General features: G+C 44.0%; 1 protein-coding gene across 4 annotated transcripts in view; it reads right to left on the minus strand.

The window, feature by feature from the left end:
- Positions 1-8,003, minus strand: part of CLMN (calmin) — an 80,086-nt gene extending 72,083 nt beyond the window's left edge. For all 4 annotated transcript variants that reach the window (XM_068946964.1, XM_068946963.1, XM_068946962.1 and 1 more), the window contains exon 1: positions 7,827-8,003. In XM_068946964.1, the coding sequence (XP_068803065.1) occupies positions 7,827-7,908 (82 nt within the window). In that variant the 5' untranslated portion in view covers positions 7,909-8,003. The remainder of the gene's footprint in view (positions 1-7,826) is intronic.
- Between the last annotated feature and the right edge of the window lie 15,582 nt (positions 8,004-23,585).

A 23,585-nucleotide genomic window follows, 5' to 3' on the forward strand; every position in this document is an offset into this window, starting at 1 on the left:
GTGTTTATTGTAATGTTATTTGGCCTTTTGAAGAAAATGTTGGAAAAACAGACTGGAATAAAAATGTGGCTGGACATAAACGCTTGAGAATTATGAGACGGGCAACCTGCCACGTGACCGTTAACAGTGATAGTTCAGCTGGGGGAGGAGGAAATAAATGCATGCAGGCAGTCTATTTGATGTTCATTCTCCCCTGTAAATACTCTCTTCTTGGTGCAACACACAAAATACCTTCTTTTAAGGGCTTCCTGTTAACTAGAGACTGCAAGAGTTGTGCCACAGTGAACAACAGCCCCTTAAGAGAGTCCCAGTGCTCCCAAGGCAGGATCCCGAGTGCCAGACCCAAATCTCAGCTCCATGTAAGCATGGCTGAAACGGGAGCCCCTGCTCTGGTGGCATCTGATTTACTGCCACCAGACAAGATTTGGTCTTGTACTTAAAATCCCGCTGCATTTTAAGGCCATGATGCTGCAGTCAGATCTAGCTGGGCAAGCTGCTAGGTGCGGGCAGAGTATCACGGACAGATTTCAGCAGGCCTCCAGACGGACTTGTACGTGCTGAGCAGTACCGTAGTGAGTAAGGATTTGCACTGCGGGACTGGGGTCTGACTCGCATGTAAATCCGACCAACTGTGCTTCTTTTAATGGACACTGCGCAATACAAGAGACTCACATGCCCAACTTGGTACTTGACAAAATACCCTCGTTCCCAGTGTTAATTAGGATAAGATTAAGATCCAAAGGGGTCTATCCTTTAAAGATATCAGAACTGGAATGTAAATATTTCTATTTGAAATTAATCTTGTGGCATATATTTTGTGAGTAGGTTTTTTATAAACAACTCGAATTATACTTCCAAAATAGAAAACCACAAAAATTACCATAATAAAGCAAATCAACAATACTGGTCTGGAAGGATCTTATTTCTGGCTATGGACACTAAAAGATGCTAAGGTAAGAGTTATATAAATAAGGTAACTCATTGTTCAAAGAGTCACTGGGTCTGAATTATACTGATACATATCAAGAGTAATTTTCAAGATACTGCAGTACAAAATATGCTTTTACATACATCAGAATTAGTCAAAAATAGTTAACAGCATCCCTCTATGTATTATAGTATTTTAACAATTATGTCTTGAATCATGTCATCAAATTAAGTAGTAAGTACAGAGATCACAGTTAACTTTTAATTGTTACCGATAACATCTTTTCAGATCCAATGGATTTTCTGGTTGTAGAACCAGAAGGCCTCTCTGCCTGCAGGTTCCATGTCCACAGGCATTTGTTCTGCAAGCATCAGGCTGTTGCTAGTATGAGCTTCCTTGGAAGATGCGGATTTAAAGTTGTGATTGTGGCTACAGAATCTCAAACTACAGCTAAAATGTAGCTCAGCTGTTTGCATGGAAATAGGCACCAATTACAGTGAAGTAAAATCTATCCTGCAATTCCACTGATCATTGCAGTAGCCTACCGCCCCTGTACTCAAGTGGGGAGAGATAAAAATAGAACAGCAGGTAGAGAGAAATGTAGAAAAAGATTGTTATTTCTCAAAACGTTCTGCAATACCACTTGCCACACAAGCATTGACGTAGATGCAACTAATTCTCTGGTAATGTCTTCTCTTGAATACATAATTTTGAGACTCTTTTTGACTTCTGCATGACAGATAACATTTGGCTCTTCCCCTTCAGACGTATGCCCTTAACAATTATTCTGCAACAACAGTAAGTTTAAACAGCACAGGACATAACCAAATCAGTGTTTACATGGACACTGACAAGCCACAAGGCCCAAGGTTGCTTCTTCTACCCCAATAGGAAGCTGTCTTTAAAAAGAAGAAAGGAAACAAAGTCATTCCTTTGTAGTATTTTCAAAGTAAACTCTACAAGTATTGAGGATGCAAGTGAAATAACCTTCAAATCATCTTTAGGAGAAAACAAACGGATGGCATTTCTGTACAAGCTGAGTGGAAATATAACAAACAAACAGGAGAAACTATTAGAAGCACATTATATTTTTTAATTGGCATTGGTTTTAATATTGTGTTTTAAGGATTGTCATTTTTTAACTCATGCTGTCCATTTAATTTTAGGTAAGTGATAAAGTCTGAGACCTTACCAGCTCTTGTAAGTAATTCTGAGGCTGCTCAGCACTTGAACGGCAACTCGCCAGGAAAAGGAATGAAATGAGATGTTGGTGAGCGATAGCAGCGGATTAATCCCATGCCTTAAGTTAGCTCCACGCTTGGAGAAACATAGGCTAACCAGAACAGTCTCTCTTATGAAGAACTGTAAATGTAACTGGTGTTAGAGTTCATTTGACTGTGGAGCTACTGGGCATGATTTGAATTTGGTATAATTTCAACCCAGACTTCTTATTTGTTAGAGCAATTAGGCATTGACCTTGTTAAAACTGCATGCTGTAACATGCAATCGGTACTTTCTCTTACCTCCCACTGCCTCTTTATTTCATTGCCAGTGTTTCGTACATTTTGGGCAGGTAAGTCTTCCTTTACTGTCATTGCTGACAAATACTATAACTTATAAAATTGTGATCATGGAGACCAGCCACACCAGAAGAATTACGTTTCCAGCATTATCTTTAGTTTCTTATCCCTAGATCTGAATCTTTATTTTTGGGTTTCACAGTTATAACTCCCAGGCCTATTTAACTTCATTTTTATATGGAATAATATTCGCGGTTGTATAGTGCTTTATCTAATGTTCTGCAGGCAATTTAATCTTTCCAAATGTCACCTTACTCTACAAGCAGCTCCACTGAAATTACCATGTCTACAGGCAGAATAAATACAGGGACAAGCTGCAAAGAGTTAAAATAATGAACAATTATTACTTACTTAATCTTACTTTTGTCAGAATGAATGGATATATTAAAAAAAGGTTTCCCTCCATTTATAAAATTTCCATGTGTTTGCATGTCATACTGTACCAAAAAAGCTGAATGCTGCTGTATCTTGTAATTAAAAAAAAGATCACTCTCTATAGTTAAATGTAAGTTGCCAGTATTGTGCTTTGTACATAAATGGATAAGCAAAGATAAAGAGAGTGAAATGTTTTCAACAGTTGCTGACTGACTTTGATTATCTGCCCTGAGATGTCCAGTCAGAGATGCGTAAGCCCCTAAAAGTAAAGACATTTCGATAATTAACTCTTACTGAAACTATGTGGAGTTAGGCACCTGTACTACCTCTTAACACATAGGCTTTGGGACCAGTTATTTCAAAGTCCTAGGAAGCTGAGGTTGATACCAGTAACAAGTTCAGTAATAAGTGTCCAAAACTTGTAAGAGTCTTGATCTGAAGAATCCAAACGGGAAGGCAATCAAATCAAGAGTTTATGACCGATTTATCCAAAGTCACACACCAGGGCAACGATGGGGAGCCTACAGGGCTGGTACTGATAATTGTCTTTCAGCTTGTGATCACTTTTTTGTGTTATTTCTGACACCACTACTGTATGTTCATGTGTAGCCCGCCAAATATGTTTGCAGGCCATGCAACCCTCAGCAAAGAAAGCCTGAGACTCAAGAAACTATTTAAATCCACTGAAATCAAGGAAAATGAGCCTACAGATTTTTCTGGGTTCTGGATAAAACGCTGAGTGAGTAGCAAAATGAGATAAAGAGTGCAGGACTTCTGACTCCTTGCCTACTCCTCCGACCAAAGAATCAGATTTCTACTATCCCAGTCCATGTTCTTATAAATATAAGAAATAAATATTCAAATCAGAATTACTTTAAAATGGTGGTGACTGATAGCACTCATTTTCCAGAGATGAACAAAACTTTTGGCTATAAAAGTATTAAATCTCTGCATATTTCATTCCAAGGAATGGAAGGAAAGATATGTACTACTAAATATACATTCAAACTATTGCAAAGTACTGAATTCAGGACAAAAATATCGTCTAAAAAAGAATAATTCCTGCTGGGGATGTTGCCTCTTTCCAGTGAGTGCAATTCGCCACATAAGGGAGTGTATTTTTGATTATCCTAAATCAAGCTTCCAGTAGGGAAGATTTTAAAATATTCTTGTGTTGTAACAAAATGTTCCAGCTGGTGTTATAATGAAAGAAAGAAAGAAAGAAAGAAAAAAAAACTCCTCCTGGCAGGAAATTAAATATTGAGCGTTCCAGTGCTTGACGATGCGCTCCGACATTCTGTGCAATCGTTCAATTTTTCTCTCTCAAAACGCAGCAAAATTCACTATGGAGAATTTGCAAACACAACGAAGAGCTCTAGAAAATCAGCTTATCAAACGTGTTTAGAAACCCAACAGAACTGGAGTGAGGAACGCGGTTTGTGTGTCACCGCACCTGGCGCCTCTTCCCTCTTTGCATCCCCCTCTGCTCTTCTCCATCACGTTGCCACTTCTGCTTCTGTGCCCTGAAATTATTTCTGTCTAAGAGGGAAGCTGTTCTCCTGGCTTTTAGCATCACTTACCTGCAACAGCTCTGAATTATTCACTTTCTTCACTGGAAAAATAAAATGGAAAATCTCAGTACTTAAAGAAAAGGCAAAATAAAAGCCAGTCATCATATGCCCATGTTTAAACATCCAGCTGCAGTTCCATTTTTAAAACTTTTTTTTCTCCTTATGTCCAGTCAGTTTAGCAAATGTTACCAATGGCTGTCAGTTTTAGTCTTTCCATGAAAAAGCTGAAAAAAAATATGCATGCCATAACTTCACCAATCATTTTAATCATAGAATATATAGTTAACTGAACCAACATCCATCTGCAGGCTGCAGATGCATCTAAAACAATCCTGAATTCAGTGGGTAATGCTGCTGTCGAAAGCACACCCATGAAAGCAGACACTTTTCAGTAACTGGCATCCTGGATCCTCAAGTGGTGCTTCTTCGAGCTACCAAACTACAGAGGGAACATGTAACAGACTGAAACCACATATGCCAACTTCAAACAGTGTTTTACATGATTGGTGCTCCATAGCTTAGCTAGGACATGAAGAAGAACTTTTCACGATAAATGAATAATTTTGGCTTTTTTAAAAAAAGCAGTGAAAGTATGGAAAACTACTACAGCAGACGGCTGTATTTGCCCGCAGAAATTTTGGTACCAGGTAGGCTGCTGAGGTGCTAGCAGTACCATTTCTCATGGGCATCACCACGCTCTCATGGGGCTTATCAACCTCATGCTCTTCCCTCCGCTGCCAGGCAGGATGGCTTGGACACAGCATGACAGCAGTACTGCTCTGGCTTCCAGACCAGAAATAGCTCGCATTTAGCTAGTTCAGTGTACCTGCAGGGCAAGATGGTCCATCTCCATCCCTACATGCAGAAATGCCAGTGTTTTCATATGTTGTTCATCTCTATAAATGTTTAGCTGCTGCCTACCACCCCCTCCTTAGAGCATACTCCTGTGCATCAGAGACACCTCTTGGTTCCTTATTCACACACAGGGTCCTAGAGCTTGGGAATGGGAATTCAAGGCTGCATCTTCACAGATGCAAAATCTTCCCTTGAAAGGAAGCATTCTGGAATAAGACAAAACATCAACTTCATAGCATCTCCCCTAAACACAGACGTTCTTGCAAGCATGACAGTGGCAGTGCAGGAGCAGGAGCCATGCCGGCTGATCAGCAGTCGCCCTCGCCACCGGGGCCCTCTGCGAGGATGAGAGGATCAGGGTCCTGCAGGAGCTCTGCTGGTGCTGGTGGAAAACCTGCATCATCCTCAGCTATTTTTTCATCCTAGCCTCATGGTTTTCTAGCACATCGAAGCTGCTATTGATTCTGCAACTGATTGATACACAACAATACTAGTGGTGAGTCAGATCACATTGTTCTGAGAAAATTAATTTTGAATTATAAAGCAGAAGCAAGTTTCATTTCTTTGCTACATATGAACATAAAAGCATATGTTGGCATTTTATAAGAAACTATACTGAAGAGAAGCATCATGCTTTGCCACTGAGCCCTTGCATCACAAAATCACACTCGCCTGAATATCAGACTCGCCATCTGTAAAATGTTTTTCATTTCCAGAAGATAATGTGAGATCTATGTGCTAAAAATCATATATACTGTAAGCAATAGCTATTATCACTTACTTTGGAGCAGCACCTTAGAACAAATGCCTTTTTCTCTTCTGAAATAGCCCACGCAAGGCATAAAACTTCTTAAAACCCTATTTAGTAGCACAGACAACATGACAACTAATATACCTTTTAAAAATTCTTCTTGTATTTTAAGAAGGCAGCAGAAGGCTTTTCCTGAACACAATGTTATTCAGAGGAATTTGCCCTGTAGGACGACATTCTCCTGCAGGACTATAGGAATTCTGGAGTCGGCTGCGTGCATCTTCAGCTCCAGAGAATTAAAAGAGTTTAACTCCTTCTTACGCAAATGATTGAAAGGTAAAGTGAAAAACAGATTATTCTTTTGAAGAATGTGTTTCTTTTCTATTCCTTCTCAAAACAAATGCCCGTGAATTTAGGATTAACTCTTTTTAATCACTACACTGTTGAGCAACAGAAGATTAGAAGCAGGCCATCCATGCTAACACACAGAATCAAAAGAGATGGGGCCAGGAGTCAGAGAAATGTAGACTTATGTATAATGAGAGATTGTCACAACAAGAGGGGAGTCCTATTCAAACTTGCCAGCTCAGACTCCAATCAGACTCTGAATTTTGGAGGTTATGAAGATGCAGGTCAAAATGTTGTGGAATGAGTCCATCTGCGTTAACTGCATTAACATGACATTGGAGCTAAAAGAATGGCTAATTTGGGTCTCTTTTCAGATAAATTATACGTGTTCTATACACAAACCAAACCAAAACTAATTTCCAGTGACTGCACTGTCTCTTCCAGTAGACAGCGCTTTAATATCATTACGTGTAAACAGGAAGAGATGATGATCTGTAATTCAAGTCTATTATTTTTATGGGATGTGGAGATACATGGCTGTATTATGCAAATTGTTGATTAAGACAACTGGTATGCTACATTAAACAAATAGTTTTTCCATGCCTATGAACCAAGGCTGCTTTTTACTGTTACATTAGCTCTTGCTGTCCTTGCCAATCACGACAAGTTAGTTGGAGGGGGCAAACATAACTTCGGAGCAACTATTATATTGATGCTGAACTACATTCAGACCTAGACATTTGCGTCCTTTGTACCAACACAGCCTGTGGCGGAACAGGAAAGTATCTCGCAGATGATTTATGCAAAAGCTCCCCCCCTGTTTGTTCTACAGTACCATATGAGAAGGTACATCAGATTAAGTACTGGGATAGCCGTCAGCTTCCCTTCAAACTGCCCAGATAGGGACCTAAAGCCCTATACTGGCTACAGTTGAGTATCTCCACGCCTTTACCTTGGAGTGATGGGGCAAACTCGGGCTCGGAGTTTGTGGGCACCTTTGCTGGGCTCCACAGCAGACGGGAGCCCCAGCTGCCATTACCCCGGGGAGGCAGGGGAGGCCTTGCACTGCTTTCTCTGCACATCTCAACCGGTGACCAAAAAGTGCCTGACTTGAAGGTCAGTTTGCAGCGTGCCCGCGCCGGTCCCGGGCACCCCGGTAGGGTCCTTCCTCGGGCCCGCGGGGGCAGCGGGGCCGGGGCCGCGCCCCCCCGGCTCCCCGCACCCGGGGCAGCTTTGCCGCGGGGGCAAACATCGCCCTCCCCGTCCCTGCCCGCGGGCCCCAGCGGCGCCGCCCGGTCCCTCCCGGGGTCACCTGCAACCCGCGCCCGCCCCGGAGCCGAGCCGAGCCGAGCCGAGCCGCGCTGCGGGGGCCGGCCGGGGGGCGCGGGGGGCGCGGGGGGCGGCCGGGGCCTCCCTACCCTGCAGGTTCTGCACGCGGATGTCGCTGATCTGCCCGATGAGCTCCTCGCGCTGGAACCAGTCCCACTCGTGCCCGGCCATGGGGCCGCGCGGGGCGGCGCGCAGCGCGGCGCAGCGGGGCAGCCGCCGCCGCCCTCAGCCGCAGCGGCACCGACGGCGGGCGCGCAGCGCGGCGGAGCGCGGCGGAGCGAAGCGCGGCGCGGCGGAGCGGGGCGGGGGGGGGGGCGGGGGGCGGCCCCTCTCCGCGGCGCGCCCCGCCCCGCGGCCCTCCCCCGCCGGGGGCGGCGGAGCGGGGCGGAGCGGGGCCGCGGCGGCGGCCGGGCCCCCGGCCCGCGGAGCTGCTGAGCTGCCGCGCCCGCCGACGGGGCTCCCGGGCGGTGCGGCTCTGCCGGCCCCCCGCGGCCGCAGCGCCCTCCCGCTGCGCGGGGCTCCGCGCCCGCCGGCAGCCGAGGTGGCCGCAAGCAGCTGGGTCTTCTCCCTTCGCCCCCTCCTGCCACAGGGGCGGCCCGTCCGCACTAAATAAATACATACGTGTTGGTGCCGCGGCGGCCGAGGGGGCGGCGAGCAGCGGGAAGCTGCTGTCCGTTGTCTGCGGCGGGGACCGGGAGAAGGGGCGACCCCGGGGATGAGGGGCAGAAATGGGAGAAGGCAGAGTACGAAGTGCAGAGGGATTTTCCTCGTGGATATTAAGTGCGCCTCGCTATAAATTAAAAGCACTACTGTGCGGTTTACGTGCCTTTTTAGTCTGCTCTCTCCTGTCTATTCGGCGCGGCAGATCTCCTTTGTTTCATGTTGAATGTCTTCGTTTATGCCATATTTCCATCAAAAATGGACAATAATTATGAAGGCTCTTCAGCATTACTAAGATCTGTGCTCTGAAAACTTAGTGAACAGCAGGAGCATTTCCTTTATGTACAAGGCATTTCATGACAGTATATCGCTATTTGTTTGTACTTTTGCGTCTGTTTTCTTTTCAAATCATGAAGATTATATAACGTAAACAGAAATTTTTGACACAATCCAGTCAGACTAGTATGGTATCATTACGGAGACTAGCAAAACACACAAGCTGAGATCTACAAAGTTAAATATAAACAAACTGGGATCTAGAGATTGTGGCTCTTTCAAGTTGGAAGTGTTTATGTGATCCCAAGTACACGCCTTCTCCAGGCAGCCGGTTGATTCACCCAGCTCGGGAATGCGGCACCCTTCCCACAGCCGGTCAGGTGGTTTTTCTACCACAAGTCAAAATCAGATGGAGATGGTGAAAAGGCCAAGTCAGCTGTAGAGTATCTATTAGGTGAACTATTTGTCAGCTCTGTAACAAGTACCACTCGGTGATGCTCCAGTCCAGTCTGCAAGAATCTGGGGCTGTCTTTAGCTTTATTACTATTTATGTATCAAGGCTCAAAGGTGTTGCACAGATGTAGACAGACAAACACCATGCCAAAAAGTTTATGAGCCTGAATGCAAAGAACAAAAGAAATATCCTGTGAAAACAAAAATGCATCTGACTGAGTTCTGTTTGCACAGATCGCAATGCCCGTCTTTGACTTCATTTTGCACCAGGAAGACCTATTTTTTCCAGGAGGTACTCGAGTGGATTGAAGGCATCCATAACAGGTTCAGAGGTCAAGCTGAAAACTGAGCCAGGCTGGCTGTGCAAAAAGCAGGAGAATAACTTCACATCCCAGAGTCATTGCACTGCTGTCTCAAAGGGAACGCTGGAGGTCTCTGGTGCAAGCTCCTGCGTGAGGCAGTACTACCACCAACACCAACAGATCAGGGCAGCCGAGCTTTGCAACCTCCCAGGACAGGGGTTTCATGACTTCTCCAGACAACCTATTCCAGTCTGCGCTAACCTCCTGGTGAAACCTCCTCGTGACCTATAGTCAGTCTGAGCAGCTGAAGAAAGGGAGTTAATATGAGACACAGTTTTCAATAAATCAGGAACAAACCGCAACCTTCTGCAGTGAAAAGTGTATGCTGGGGTGGAGTGGAGGGAGCAAAGGTCAAAGGCAATAATATAGTAACCACTAGTCGCCAGCCCCGGTGTGGGATGTTACAGCTCTGATTCATTGCCCTCTGCACGTTCATTCTGGGGTTTTTTAATCTATTACTGTCTTGGACGCGCTCCTTGCCTGAGTGTTAAGGGTGACCAGCTCCATTGCTTGGGTGGCTGAGGCAGCCCCTAGGCCTCTAACATCTGCCAGATATTTGGACTTGACCTGCACGGTGAGGGTCTCCGGGTTGGGCTGGGTTTCAGGTATTGTAGATGATGGGCAGTTTGGGCACATGGAGGAAGAGAAAGGGGATTAACCCATTCTACGTAGGAAAACATCTGCTTTCTGCATCCTTGTCCTCTGAAGGAGAACAGCCTGGCAGAACAGCACTGTGTGGAGCAGGCAGCACTGGCTGGGCTCCTTGCTCTTTCCGTGCCCAGGGAAGGCGAGCGCTCCGCAGCTGAGCCTGCCCTTCCTGGCAGAGCACCGGGCAGGACCTCCACCTCGGCCTACTGGGGGTCCAGGCCCACCTGGCTGGTTCGGCCACTCTAGTTTCTAGCTCAGCATATTAGCTCCAGGCACCTTCCCCAAACCAAACCTTGTTAGCAGAAGCCCTCACAGGTAGAGCCTCCACTAAGGTGGCTGAAAAAAAATGCAATATATCCAGAACCAAGTGCTCCAAACTGAAAAGCTAAGACTCTAAAATTATAAGGACACTGAAAAAATGCAGGATAAAAAGGGGATCCTTTATAAGCATTCTTCTTACCTTTTTACTTTCTTCCTTGCAACTACGTGGCCTATGCATTAGCTCTAGAAGAAAGTATGAAATCTGAGATCCTTACATAAAACCAGCACTCCAAACATTATGTTACTTGTCATAAAATCTGTAAATGCTTGTGGGAAATTATCTGTGAAAATACTATATACCTACTAAGGAGTAACTGATTACATACAGTGGGGAGTAAAGAACTTCTCTTAAACAGAAAGCGATTTAAGATTTTATTATTAAAGCTCACTTGCCTTTTGATGTTTAAGGACAATTCTATAACTGAAAAAGCAGGTTACATTTAATTAAGTCCCTTGGCTCAGACTTGTTACTCAGGGCAACACTGTAAACACTTGGCAAAGACTCTGAAGTATAATGACAGGTTTATTAAAAAAAGATTTTGGTCACATAGGAGAAGGCAGGGAGTCTAATAGGAAGTTCATGGGGAACTTACCACTGTTCTACATCACCTTTATCCTTTGTCTTTTTTTCTTTTCAGTGTGAGCAGCATAAAGATGATTAAAAAGCTTTTACTGTACCATCTCTGTTTGTTTCCTTTGTATATCTTACCTGTGAATGAGTTAAAGGGTTGAATTCTCCGTTTGAAAGGAAAACGTGTACTTAAAGATTGTCTGACAGTTGCAATGAAACCCTCAAATCCCATGCTGAAGTCTTGTTGAGCAAAGCCTAAAAAACAGAGGCTTTCTTACCCTCTCGCTGAGTGAGGAAAAGAGAGGAAAGTTGAAGTCTATAACACACGGAAAGCAATTCAAATTATTAACTCTCATATTGTACAGATACAGTACAACCTGACCTGAATGGTGACTCCATTTCAAGGCAATAAGTATGCCACTGTAGGTCTCATCAGCACCTCATTTTCCCTGTTTAGCCCGTATCTGAAACACCCAGGAGTGCCAACCATGAGAAGAGACTCATTAACTGTGCCAGATGAATAAGTAAGCGAAGATTTTGTTTCTATTACCCTGTCCTACAGCAACCACCTCTTAGTCTAGCTCTTCTGCCCACACATATGTAAACAATGGGAGGTGTACCATGTAAAACCGACTTGCAAAGTAACTCGAGAAAAGCAGTTTGTGTCAGGAGAAAAATAGCCATGCCCAAAATAAATAAACTATACAATATAAGTGCTTTATGACATTTTCTTTAAAGGCAAGGAAGGGTGGATTGAAATGGATGTTTTAGTTCTCCAATGAAAGTCCAGTAAAAAGCAATGAAGTAACTGATAAAGTTGTTATAATCAATAAAATGAATGCCAGCTTTCAAAGAGGAGTGCTGTGTGACCCATTAAACCAGTTGTAATCTGGGTGCCTTTCAGATGCTGACAGAGCAGGATGCGTGATGCCTGTTGGGCCGCCTCCCATGGATGTACTACTGGGAATATGTAGAAATGCTGCATGTTGACAGGGCTCCCTTCTCCTACTCTGTTGTGTCTCCTCCTTCCTCGACCCCCAGAAATCCAACATTTAAGCAAAACTGATGAGCTGCACCGGTTCATGGAAACTACTGTAATCTAATGGTAATAAGTAGACTTTGTGGGATTCATTGAAAGGCTTCTGCATGCTGTAAGTAAGTTTCTTCATAGATCTCCAAAAAATGCTGGGAGTTACTGCTGACTGGGATAGGTTCAGTTGAATTAGCTTGGTTTGCTTGCTACAGAGGTGAAGTTTTTTTTTAACAACTTAGTAGTAAAATACATTTTCCAGTGAGCTGTGGTGATTTCAGGACTGGGTCTTTTCAGGCAACAGTGTCACAACAAGAAGAGAGTTTCCATGCAAGGAAGCTGTATCCATGAGGTTCTTGTAGTTTTGCACGAATGCAGCTCATGCGGTGGGACTGGGGTCGTGTGGGTCAGCCCCAGGCCTTCCTCTGCTGTCGTTGTGCTCGCTTTGGTGAGTGTGGTTTATTTTAAGGTGTGATTCACTGGAAACATGCATGCTTTATTTCACAGAGGCAATGGGAAAGGTTCTTCCCTGGCCTGAAGGCTGGTTTTCTTACAGTCGGGTTGTTTTTTTTGCCATTCTTTCAGGCAGTCTGGAGGTTGGAAGGAAAACAGGGTAATAGCATAAAACTCATTTGAATATTACATAGCTTTGGAGCTGATTTGGTATTGTTGCCATGGGCCTTTCTTTCAAAATCTCCTCCTTTACTAGGGAAAAACCCTTCACTGATTTAGAGAGCACTTGACACAGTAAAAACTCCTTGTAGTTTGGGGGAATTTGTTCATTATTTTTCCCTTTTGTGTCTCTGTTACTGGTGGGTGCAGGATGCCTCTTCCTTCTGATAGCACTGCGCAATTCCTTCCATTTGGGCCTGACTTGCCCTCAGTCATGTGTGACCAACTGATTTCATGACTTTCAGGCTCCATTTCTGCGTGTTATAGTCTGTTATGGAGCTTTGCTGCCTTGGTAGATGCTGAGCAAAGATTGCAATGTGCAGCAGTAAGGGGACCTTTTTTCAGGTATAAATGTTGTGTACTATCCCTAAAAGCAAGGAAGAAGTTCTGTGAGGTAGGGCTCCACCTTGAGAGGATCTGAAAGTCTCCTAAGAGTTTTCAATTCTTCCACAACCTGCTCCCATAACATAAGTTTTGTTGTCTTCATCTCATTTGAGTTGGTGGGGTGAATATTTCAGTAGATGGTAACTGCTGACTGCAAAATCCTGTAAGCGTATGTAAGCTGATGAAGTGGTGCAGGAAGAGGCGATCCAGCCACAGCAGTGGGGAGCTCCGCACAGCCTAACTCCCTCTGCCACACAATCTCAGCTCAGGCTGCCCTGGCTAGATTTTTTTTCTTCTTTCTAAATTATCCTGATTAGAGCAATTTGGGGTATTTCCCCAGTATACACAACAGCTATAAGTCAAGGTTTCTGGAATACCTTTCACTAACAAATACTGTTTCTGGACATAACTGCAAGTATTTAACACTGTTGTCAATTATAAAATTGGATGAGTTGTGCTGCTCAGAGAAATAGGCTGTCTCCAACACCAGTTAAAAATTAATGCTTCAAGTCAAAAATGGAGCCTGCATGGTCTATTTTTTACCTCATGAGTACTAGAATGTGAAGCACAGCAGCAGTGTTTAAGCACAGTAGTTACAGATGCTATAAAAATAATAACGGCTGGCTTTTAAATAGAGCTTTCCATCTGTAGATATCAAATCTTTTGTGTTTTGCGATTTTGTGTAATTTCCTGACTTAATCAGTCTGAAACAAAATCTACAAGCCCTGAAATAATATTTTATATTATAGAAGGCAGTCTGCTTATTTTTATAATAAAATATTTGTGGAGGACTGAATTATGTGTGATCTATTCTGAGTAATTCATCATAATAACAAAATGAAGTAGTTTCTTATAAGCAAGTAAGCAGAAGACTCCTCTTAAACTGCCTGACCTCTTGCACAACACTGAAGACGTTAAATATTTTCCAAATGCAACATTCAGCTAAACTACCCGCCAATGCAGCTCCCTCCAGAAGAAATTCAACCTTTCTTCTATTTGTTTATTTCTACTTGAGTAAGTGGTTTCAATTTTACATCCAATGTCAAGTCAGCTTGTCTGTGAAAGAGGGGTGAGAAGTGATTCTTTCTCTGGCCTTGCCAAACAACATTAGCTTTGCAAGTAACAGAAAAATATAGATGCTTTGGGTTGAGGGGCTATATAACTCCCTATAACGGATAAATTAGCTGTCTTGCACTAAAAATTTTTTTGAGGTAAGAGGTGGGTGGCTCTCTGGTAACTAACCTGTCAAGCTGAGGATTTTGTGGAATAAGATGCACTAATGGTTCCAAGCACTTTAGGAGAAGGCATTTGCAAACCTTACTTGTATTTCACTGAATATTTAATGTAGCAGTTCTGGCAGAAGCTAGCCTCTGAAAATAGTCAGAGTTAAAATCCGGTAGTCATTCCTTAGCTGAAGGAGGTTGATAATTTCAAAAGTTTGCCTTTCCCATGTTTCAAAGCATGACCTTGAGGAGCATTACCAGCTGGCACAATATCAGGCATGTCCTTGTGGTTACTGTAAGAGGCAGTTAGAAGTCATGGCCGGTGATACTTCACCTGAATACAATTAACTCGAAGTGTCTATCAGGGTTCATCAACCTCTAATCAATATAACATTAAAGACCAGTCACTTTTAAAGTGATGTTAGAGAACACATAGTTGAGACCCTACCTGAGCTAATTTTGACATCCTCGCTTTGCTGAGGTCAGCAGGACCTTCACTCTTGAGTCGGATGGAGGCATCCCAGGAAGGATGTGCTTCTAGTGAGAGGTCACTGCCTGCTTCCTATCACTATGTGTTCAGTAAAGGGGAATGAGGGTAGATGAGAAAAAGCATGAGAGAAAACGAACAGTGGTATTTTTAAAAACTTCCAAATGCCCAAAAAGAAAAAAAAGAACTTCCCATGCTCCGTTTGTAGGTGTTTAGAGCCTAGAGCTTTGAATACAAGTGGGGCATTTGTGTGTGCATGAACAGAGAACTGCAAGCTCAAGTGACGTGTTGCCAATGTTTCAGCATGGAAAGTTCATTAAAGTTGCCTCTCCCCGCTCCCAACCTCCCTCTGCATTGCCAGCGGTGCCTGGACTGTAGAGATGAGAGTTGAGGGACTGAGAAATTCATGGAAGTTCATGTTTATGTCAATGATGTTATGCATTGTTTTTCAAGGAAGGAGGAAGACAAGAGTACGAGGCATTACCTGTTGGTAAATATTCCTAAGTTGACTTTGCTGTTGGTACTTTGCTCCCCTAAAAGGCTTAGGAATACATCCATTTATGTTATAACTCCATTGGCTTAAACTGGTAGATAATATTATATCCCCAAATTCAACAGTTTTGAATTGAAAAGAAAATTTGAGGATGGAAGATACCCTATAACTCTCTCCTTGGAAGAACTGGGGAGAAGAACAGGTACCTGGTGCAATCTTGTAGCTGCCAAAACCAATACAGTAACGATAGATTTGAATGTAAATAGAAAGCAATGTCTGTGTTTTGACTAGTAAAAGTGAAGAGACAGTGATCAGGGCTTATCTTCATGTACTTTTTAAAACAGGCTATCAGATATATCCTTGTGCAACTCTTTTTTATATACTCTCTAGAACAACCCAGCTGGTATGGCATTTGCTTAACCTCTCTACTCTCATTAGAAATGGTTCAAAAGGTCCTAACCGAGGGCCATCAATGCAGGGAGATCTTGTAACCTCCCTGGATTATGGAAGGGGGTTGTAAACCCAGTGCCAGAAATTCCCACTCTTTTGTTCTCATTGTTGTTGCAAACGATGTTCTCTTAGAAGTCCAGTTCCTGAAGGAAAGAGAATTCCAAATATACTCAATATTTGGGTGTTTTAAGTATATTTTTGGCTTCAGCAGTAGTGGAGGAAACCTAAGAAAACATGCTTCAGCCTAAAGGTGATAAGGTCAGAAAGTAAAGATAAAGAAAGTAGTTTGTATTGTTTTGTGAAATCTCATGATTTCTGAGCTGATTTCAATGATTTTTGAGCAGCTGCAAGGGCTCTGCCTTTCCTGCATGGCTGAACAGAAGTCAGCTCTCAGCTAATAGGAAAAGGATTACATCCCATTTAATGATGACTTTGAATACAGACAAGTAGATGTCATTTCTGAAGGAAATACATTGGGTAGTGAGGTAATTTCCTGAGAACAGATAAGGCATGCCTGCAACCAGCCGTTATACTGGGAAGTGCAATGTTGTGCATGGAGATTATTCCGCGCAGCAGTGATCTTCCATGGATGACCATAACCAGTGTCAAATCTCTCGCATAATGCGTTTTAGGCACTGTAAAAGCCACAGCTTTATTCAGGCCCTGATCATCAACCTCTGACATTTCGATCCCGTTCAAAGAGTTGGAGTAGCAGCTAACAATGCACAATATAACATGTTTTACGTTGTGTTTCTTCCCACAAAACAGCCGTTGAGCACTGGACAGGGGCCGTTAGTGCCCAGTTCAAATGCAATGTAAATTGTATGAGAACTCATTGTTTTCATAAAAATCACATGCAATTTGTTGCCAAGCAGCCTACGCAAATATTTAAAGCCTGCCTCTTTCTTGACACAATTTAAAAAAAAAACAAAAAAATAACAGGAGCTTTTACTTTGTCCCATAACAGCTGAGAGAAAATTAACCTTTTCCCGTACAGATCCCAGACGCGAGGATAATGGAATTATTGTGATGTGCACGTGTTGCACGGGGACGATGTTGAAAAGGACTTGACTTAGAGGCTGGCTATTTATTCATGGCTTGGTTTTACATTGTCATACATTTCCTCAGTGGCATGTGGCCGTGCTGATTACCTCTCCTCTTTTCAGGCAAACTATGAGGTAATGACCTGATTTCTAGTTACCACCTGCCCTTCACCCTAAGACCCTTCCAGGGTCCTGGCCCATCTCGGAAGAACTATTACTACTTCTGACCATCACTTTATCCCTCCCTCTGTCTCTGCCTTCATTCAAATCTAAACATGTGCTTAGCTGCTCTGCTGAATCATCAGACAAGAACAATGTCCAGTCTGTTAAAATGGGGTAAGAGTGCCAACTCTAGATTTTTATGTAGAAATTTGGGAGTAGAGACTTTTTTTTTTTTAAATACTTGCAATTATTTTTACTCCTACCAGCCCATGGTTTCACCAGTATGAGTTACCAAGCTAAGCTTTTCTCTTTGTGGCAGCGCTCTCCAGGCACGAGCTGTCTAGTTGCTCAAGAGTTACCATCTGTACCACACAGGAGAGACATCTCATCAAAAAGTAGTCTAAGTCTAAACATAAAAAATGGCTGTAATCCCAGCTGGATTTTGCATCGGGTCAGGCTTTCACTTGGTGTGTATATGTGCGAGCATAAAGGCAATACACAGAAAGAGTCACTTCCTAGCCCAGCGAAGGCTGTGCTGCCCTGATTCAGGGAACCCGGGGTCTGATTCCCTGGCGATGTTTATGATCTGCACAGGGCGACAGTTGCGAAGCCACACGAGTGCTGTGGCATGGAGATATGGGAAGTGGCACGGGGCAACATCTGTAGAGCTCCTACATCCTGCTCGTGTGCTCATCCGGCTCTGTGTGTTACAGAGAGAAGCCACAGGCCAATCGCAGAGCAGCTTCGGGAGAGCTCGATGACATCACAGAGCAGCCATGCTATGTGCAGGCCGAGGATTCGCAGAGCAGCTTCAGGGGAGCCCAGTGACATCACAAAGCAGCCATGCTGCACATAGGCCAAAGATTCGGGGAGCCCGATGACATCACAGAGCAGCCATGCTACATGTAAGCCGATGCCCCGTGCACACATACCCCAGGAAAGGCTTCTAAGGGCCAGGAGTGGTTTCTCCTGCGCACCCCGTACACCATCAGACTGCTCTCAGCGCCTGGTTGGACTGCCTCCCTCTCACGCCTCATCTGTCAGGCTCAGGCATTGTTCTGCTCCTTGAAACCAGAGGGATGCGCGGACCAGAGTCCCATAGATATGATCCGCGTTCCCCGAGGCTGTACTGTATGTGATACATCTCAAATCAGTTTTAAATCAGTTCATCTGAACTGGTTTTAAAACTGCCTGGAAGCATACTGCAAATGCCATTTAAGGTGGCCTGACCTGATTTTGCTAAACAAATTTTAAAATTGGTTGGAGAGCATTCTGCTTTTAGAAATGGCCTCGTTATTCATAATAGGCTCCTGATCGTATAATATCTATTAATTACGATCAGTTTCTTCAAAATGTAATTTATCCACATGTTCATAAAGGTGTAATATCCTGCCACTTGTATAACTGAGGTAGAACTCACTGATCTCATCTTAGCCTCTGGTCCTATAAAAATGCAAATGCCTACAGCAAATGTGCCATAATGGGATTCTCATGGTGGTAAAGTTAATTACATAGAATCACAGAATCACAGAATCACAGAACAGTGGAGGTTGGAAGGGACCTCTGGAGATCATCTAGTCCAACCTCCCTGTCAAGCAGGCTCCTCTAGAGCGTATTTCCCAGGATCGCATCCAGACGGGTTTTGAATATCTCCAGGGAAGGAGACTCCACTACCTCTCTGGGCAACCTCTTCCAATGCTCTGTCACCCTCACAGTGAAGAAGTTTTTCCTCAGGTTGAGATGGAACTTCCTGTGTTTCAGTTTCTGCCTGTTGCCTCTTGTCCTGTTGCTGGGCACCACGGAGAAGAGGCTGGCCTCATTCTCTCGGCACCTTCCCTTCAGATACTTGTAGACATTGATGAGATCCTCCCTCAGTCTTTTCTTCTCCAGGCTGAACAGGCCCAGCTCTCGCAGCCTTTCTTCAGAGGAGAGAGGCTCCAGTCCCCTCATCATCTTTGTAGCCCTCCGCTGGACTCTCTCCAGCAGTGCCATGTCTCTCTTGTACTGGGGAGCCCGGAATTGTATACAGTACTCTAGAAGTGGCCTCAGCAGGGCTGAGTAGAGGGGGAGGATCACCTCAATCTATAACTGTTCTCAGAATCAAGACATTAGTTTGCAAAAACATAAACAACTTTAGAGATTTATCTTACTTTAGAGTTTTTGGCTTTGATTTTCTGTATTTCCTTCAGTGAGCTCAGGAAGCATAGACTAACAGACAAATTCTTCTTCTGTTTCCAGCTTGTTTCAGTTTGGGTGTCTGATGCATTGCCAATGAGCTTCTGCAGTACACAAGTGAAAAGGATTATTTAAATTCATAAGAAGCAACTGAAAGTAACAAAAAGAAAGTAACGTTATCGAATGAAAAAATACATGAGTAGCTCTTCTTCACTGTGGAAAATAGAGCACAGGGTTTATCAGCCTGGATCAGCAATTAGGGCCATCCAGGCCAGTACTCTGTCTTGGAAGCCGAGGTGTCTTATGCTAAGGTCATCAAAGGAGGCAGGAGGAGCCCTCCAGATATGGAGTAATCCATCCCTTGTTTTGGGAGCCCTCCTAATTCCTTAAAGAGACTGGCATAAAACCTAACACGTTATTTTTAATTTTGCTTCTGATTTTTTGGGACATGTTAATTAATACAGCTCTGGATATTATTGCTACCTATGCACAGATCTGAAAACACTTCAAATTTGGCAATGGAAACTTTTGAATTTGTCCTAGGAGTAGCTTTTGTGCTAAGTTTGGCTGCATGAAAAGGAAAGACTTTGATTTGATTTCACCAACCTTACCTTTCAGGCAAGGCCCCCTTTTCTTAGTTACGAATCAGAGAAAAACAGAGCTCCTGGTGAATTATTCCTACAGTAGTCATGCTCTGTGCATACTTTTGTCATGTCTGTCCCATGGCCCTTTGGCTCTCTGCCTGGTAGCTTTTCTGGGTGGGCAATCTCCATGCTGGTTGGAGATCACTTTTTCTTCTCCTCTGGTGCTCCTTTCCCTGCTCTACACGTGCACATGCAACCCCAAGGTAGGAAGGGCCAGGTCAAGCCAGTGGGAGGGCAAGGTTGCTCTTGCCACCCCTATGGGGACTAGAGGAGAGGATGGGAGTGAGGAGGTCCCCCTCTTTCTCATCACACATCCTCCTTCCTCCATGATTCCCCACAACAAACACATGAAGGAGGTCTACAGAGAAGTCTCTGCACTGTGTCCAGCCCAGTAGGCAGGATCATGATGCAGACCCATTTCAGCCAAGAGATTGGATTGTATCACTGTAAAGGCCTGTTCTGGCCTTAAAACCTACGGCTCCTTAAGAAATTGTCTGTAGTAAAGTAAGGGTGATGGGAAGATGGTTTTCTATACGCTCACTGATTAATGAACCATCTGAACATCAAAGGAAACAAGGACTCTCTGCCTGCAAGCTAATTAAGTAAACTTGTAGTCACTGTGGTTGATGCAGGAAAAAAAAAAAACCCTTTAACATATATGTGTGTGCACCTTTTCTGTTTTTTTTTTTAGGGCAGTGCTGGTTTCATGTCAGCCAGAGAGCCCACCAGCCTCATCCCAGCACCCAAGCCCAGCTAGCTCTGGGAGCTGCCAGGACAGGCCACCCCGAACTGCCTCAGCTTTGGGCACCACTGCCCTCTCCTGGCTGCTACATGCGTATCTGCACTGACCTAATCCCGAATCGCTTCAGGTGATCTTTGCAAACATTCAAATATAGCACTGTTGTACTTGGTTTTTAAAATAGCACCACAGGGATACGCCAGGCACTTTACAGAAAAAAGGTGCTCTGGTTATAATCCATGCTACTCATTTACAAATCACCGAAGGGAGGGTTAGAGGTTAAAAGAGAAAGACTAAGGTAATTCTCAGAAAGAGGCTTTTCCAGTGTTTCCTTACATTAGAAAGGGGCCAGGGCCACTCCTGCTCCGCTCCCCATGCTCCTGCCTCCCCTGCCGTGGCAGCCCTGATGCATGTTGAGGAGGGCTGAGGACATGCCATTGCCTCCAGAGCCTGTGGTCCTGCACACAGGGACACGTTTAATGGAAGAGCTTTTTCACTAGCCAGAATCCTTAATTTGAGGATAGCGTAAAGCATTTTCCCATTCCTGTAGTAAACCTGGAACCTCTAACACATGCACCGCCAGTCTCCTCTCTGTGGAAAACTAATTATACTTTGAGAGTTGCAACGCTCCACTGAGACCTTGGGGAGAATTTGTCAGCACAGGGCCATGGGGATGTGCAGGGCCTCTCCCTTATTTGTGCCTTGGGCAGTCGTTTGTGGCAGTGCCAAGAGAGCACAAGGCTCTGCCATTCGCGTTTTTACGGCTACGTTGCACTGACGTGTTCGGCTGTACAAGGTGCAGCAAACTAGAGCGCGCAGCCCTGAAAATCGATTCCCTCTTTCTCTCTTGATGAAGAGCAGGACTTTGATTTTAACCACATCTCTCCCTCTTCTCATCAGTCACAGTTTTCTGGGAACTCCTGAGGGTGAGAGAAAGCTGCACACCTACAAAATGCCAAACAGCTTTATCTCTTCAGCCAAGTCCTTCTTCAAGGCTCCTTGCTCTGCCGTGGACACCTTTTCCTTGTGATATGGGGAATAAAACAAAAAGAGAAAGGGGAGTCCCTTGCCCCTGCCCTGCCCTGGCTGGGAGCCCAGCGGGAGGAGCAGGCAGCAGATGGTATCGCCAAACAGGAACGGCCAGTGTGGCTGAGAGGGATCAGAGCAGAGCCGGAGAAAGTCTCAACGAATGTGATTGCGTTGCTGTTTGAGGCCATCTTACAGCCCTCACCTATTGAGCAGTGAGAGAAATGTTCACCATTCCCTGTATTTTAATTTTCCTTCTCAAGCAACTTCCTCGAGCTGGAGGATGAAAAGAAAAATAACGTTCTTAGATATTATCTCAGTACTTTAATTTCTATGTCAAAGAATCCAATTTATTAAGCAGCAATACCTGAGATTACACTCACTAAGCAAATTCTCAAAGGAAGCCTCACCATCTAGGTGTATTTTCATTATATAATAAACTCTGAACTCCACCAAAGGTGTTTTCTCAGAATGTTAAACTCAGTGCCTGACAATTATTATCCAGCTCCATTTGGTGCCAGAAGTGCATTCATTGGAGAAGTAATAAATCCTTTCATGCTGTTTAATAAAACAAGAAAATGTGTTGCTCACACTTGGATGCTAGACTTTATTACACAAACACAGCTAAAAAAATAAATGGAGTATTTCCTGTTTAGAAGTGTCTACAAGTCACATGATGTTGATTTTCTCCAGGTGTTGCAATTCTAAAGGAAATTTGCACTGAAGTTATTCCTAAAGAAGTGAGCGAGTTATTTTAAGCCATAATAATCAACATGTTGTTAAAGGTGCAAAACCATTGTAAAAAAAAAAAAATAAAAAGCATTCAGCATACTGTAATGAAATTAAGTGTGGAAACATGGTGGTTGCCAAATTATACAAGATTTTTGTGACACTTTGCCATCCACTTGAGTGCTTTTCTGAGTTTCCAAAAAAAAACCCCCAAAAACAAAGAAAAATCCTATGAGGTCTGAGAACCCCTTTCAACTCGTCAGTTGATTTCATCTCTTTGTAGGGAGGTGGAATTATTCTCTACTCTGGTGGCCTGGTCTTGCTTAGAGGTGTCACAGCTATTGTAAAATAAATGCCTGATAAAAATACATGTCTTCAGTGAGGTGCTCGGTGCTAAGGGGAAATAGCTCTTTAAGCTGCATTGTCTGTTCCTTCCTTTCCCCTAGTTTAAATGAAGCAAAAAGTCAGCCGCACACTCTCCTTTAAAAGATAAATCCTTTGTGTTCTGTTCTGCACTGTCCACACTCTCATGGCCCTTGTGAACTTCATCCAGTGATGCTATGAAGGATATGAATAATACCCGTCATATATGTTTCATTCTTCCTGTCATCCGCTCCCCACTGACAGATTTGTGTGGCTGCCATGCCGTCTCCGGTTTGGGCCCTCAGTGGGGGGCGTCCAGAAATGCCCAATAGTTTAACTTTCTGTGGGAGACAACAAGGTTAAATAAAATGTGTCGCCTACATTTGGGCAAGTACTACTGAGATTTAGGATAGGCCTTACGTCTCTCTGGGTTTCTCCCACAGCTCCTGAACAACCACCAGAGTTTGATTTTCTGCCCCGAACAGCTTTATCCTCACAGTAGAAACTCCATATGCCTGGGCAGGACAGACCCAGTACTAAGCTTTGGGCAGGCCTAAAGGTGTTCTGGTCCGCAATCACCGATTATCACCATCTGTGATAATTTTTAGGTATGCCATCCTATGAACTTTAAAGCATTGTCTCTTCTGCATTTCATAGTGAGGTTGTATCTCTCCCGTCAACCTCTCGTTCTGCTCTTTCCAGGTTAACAACAGTCAAGCACACGGCCACCGCTGGGGTTAGTGACGAGTAATGAAATTTCTCCCAGATAAAAACCAGGAGTTCTCTACCATTGCGTGGCTCGTACCTTTTCTGCAGAGACTATAACCTGCGCAGCCACAGGAAGCCCTGACGCTGCACCTCTGTGTGTAACTCAAAGAAAGAACATTATTTCTGTTGATGACCCTCCAAAAACTCCTCTACTTGAAAGAACGACTCA

This window comes from Struthio camelus, chromosome 5 (genome assembly GCF_040807025.1).
Source record: "Struthio camelus isolate bStrCam1 chromosome 5, bStrCam1.hap1, whole genome shotgun sequence".
NCBI classification, from domain to species: Eukaryota; Metazoa; Chordata; class Aves; order Struthioniformes; family Struthionidae; genus Struthio; species Struthio camelus.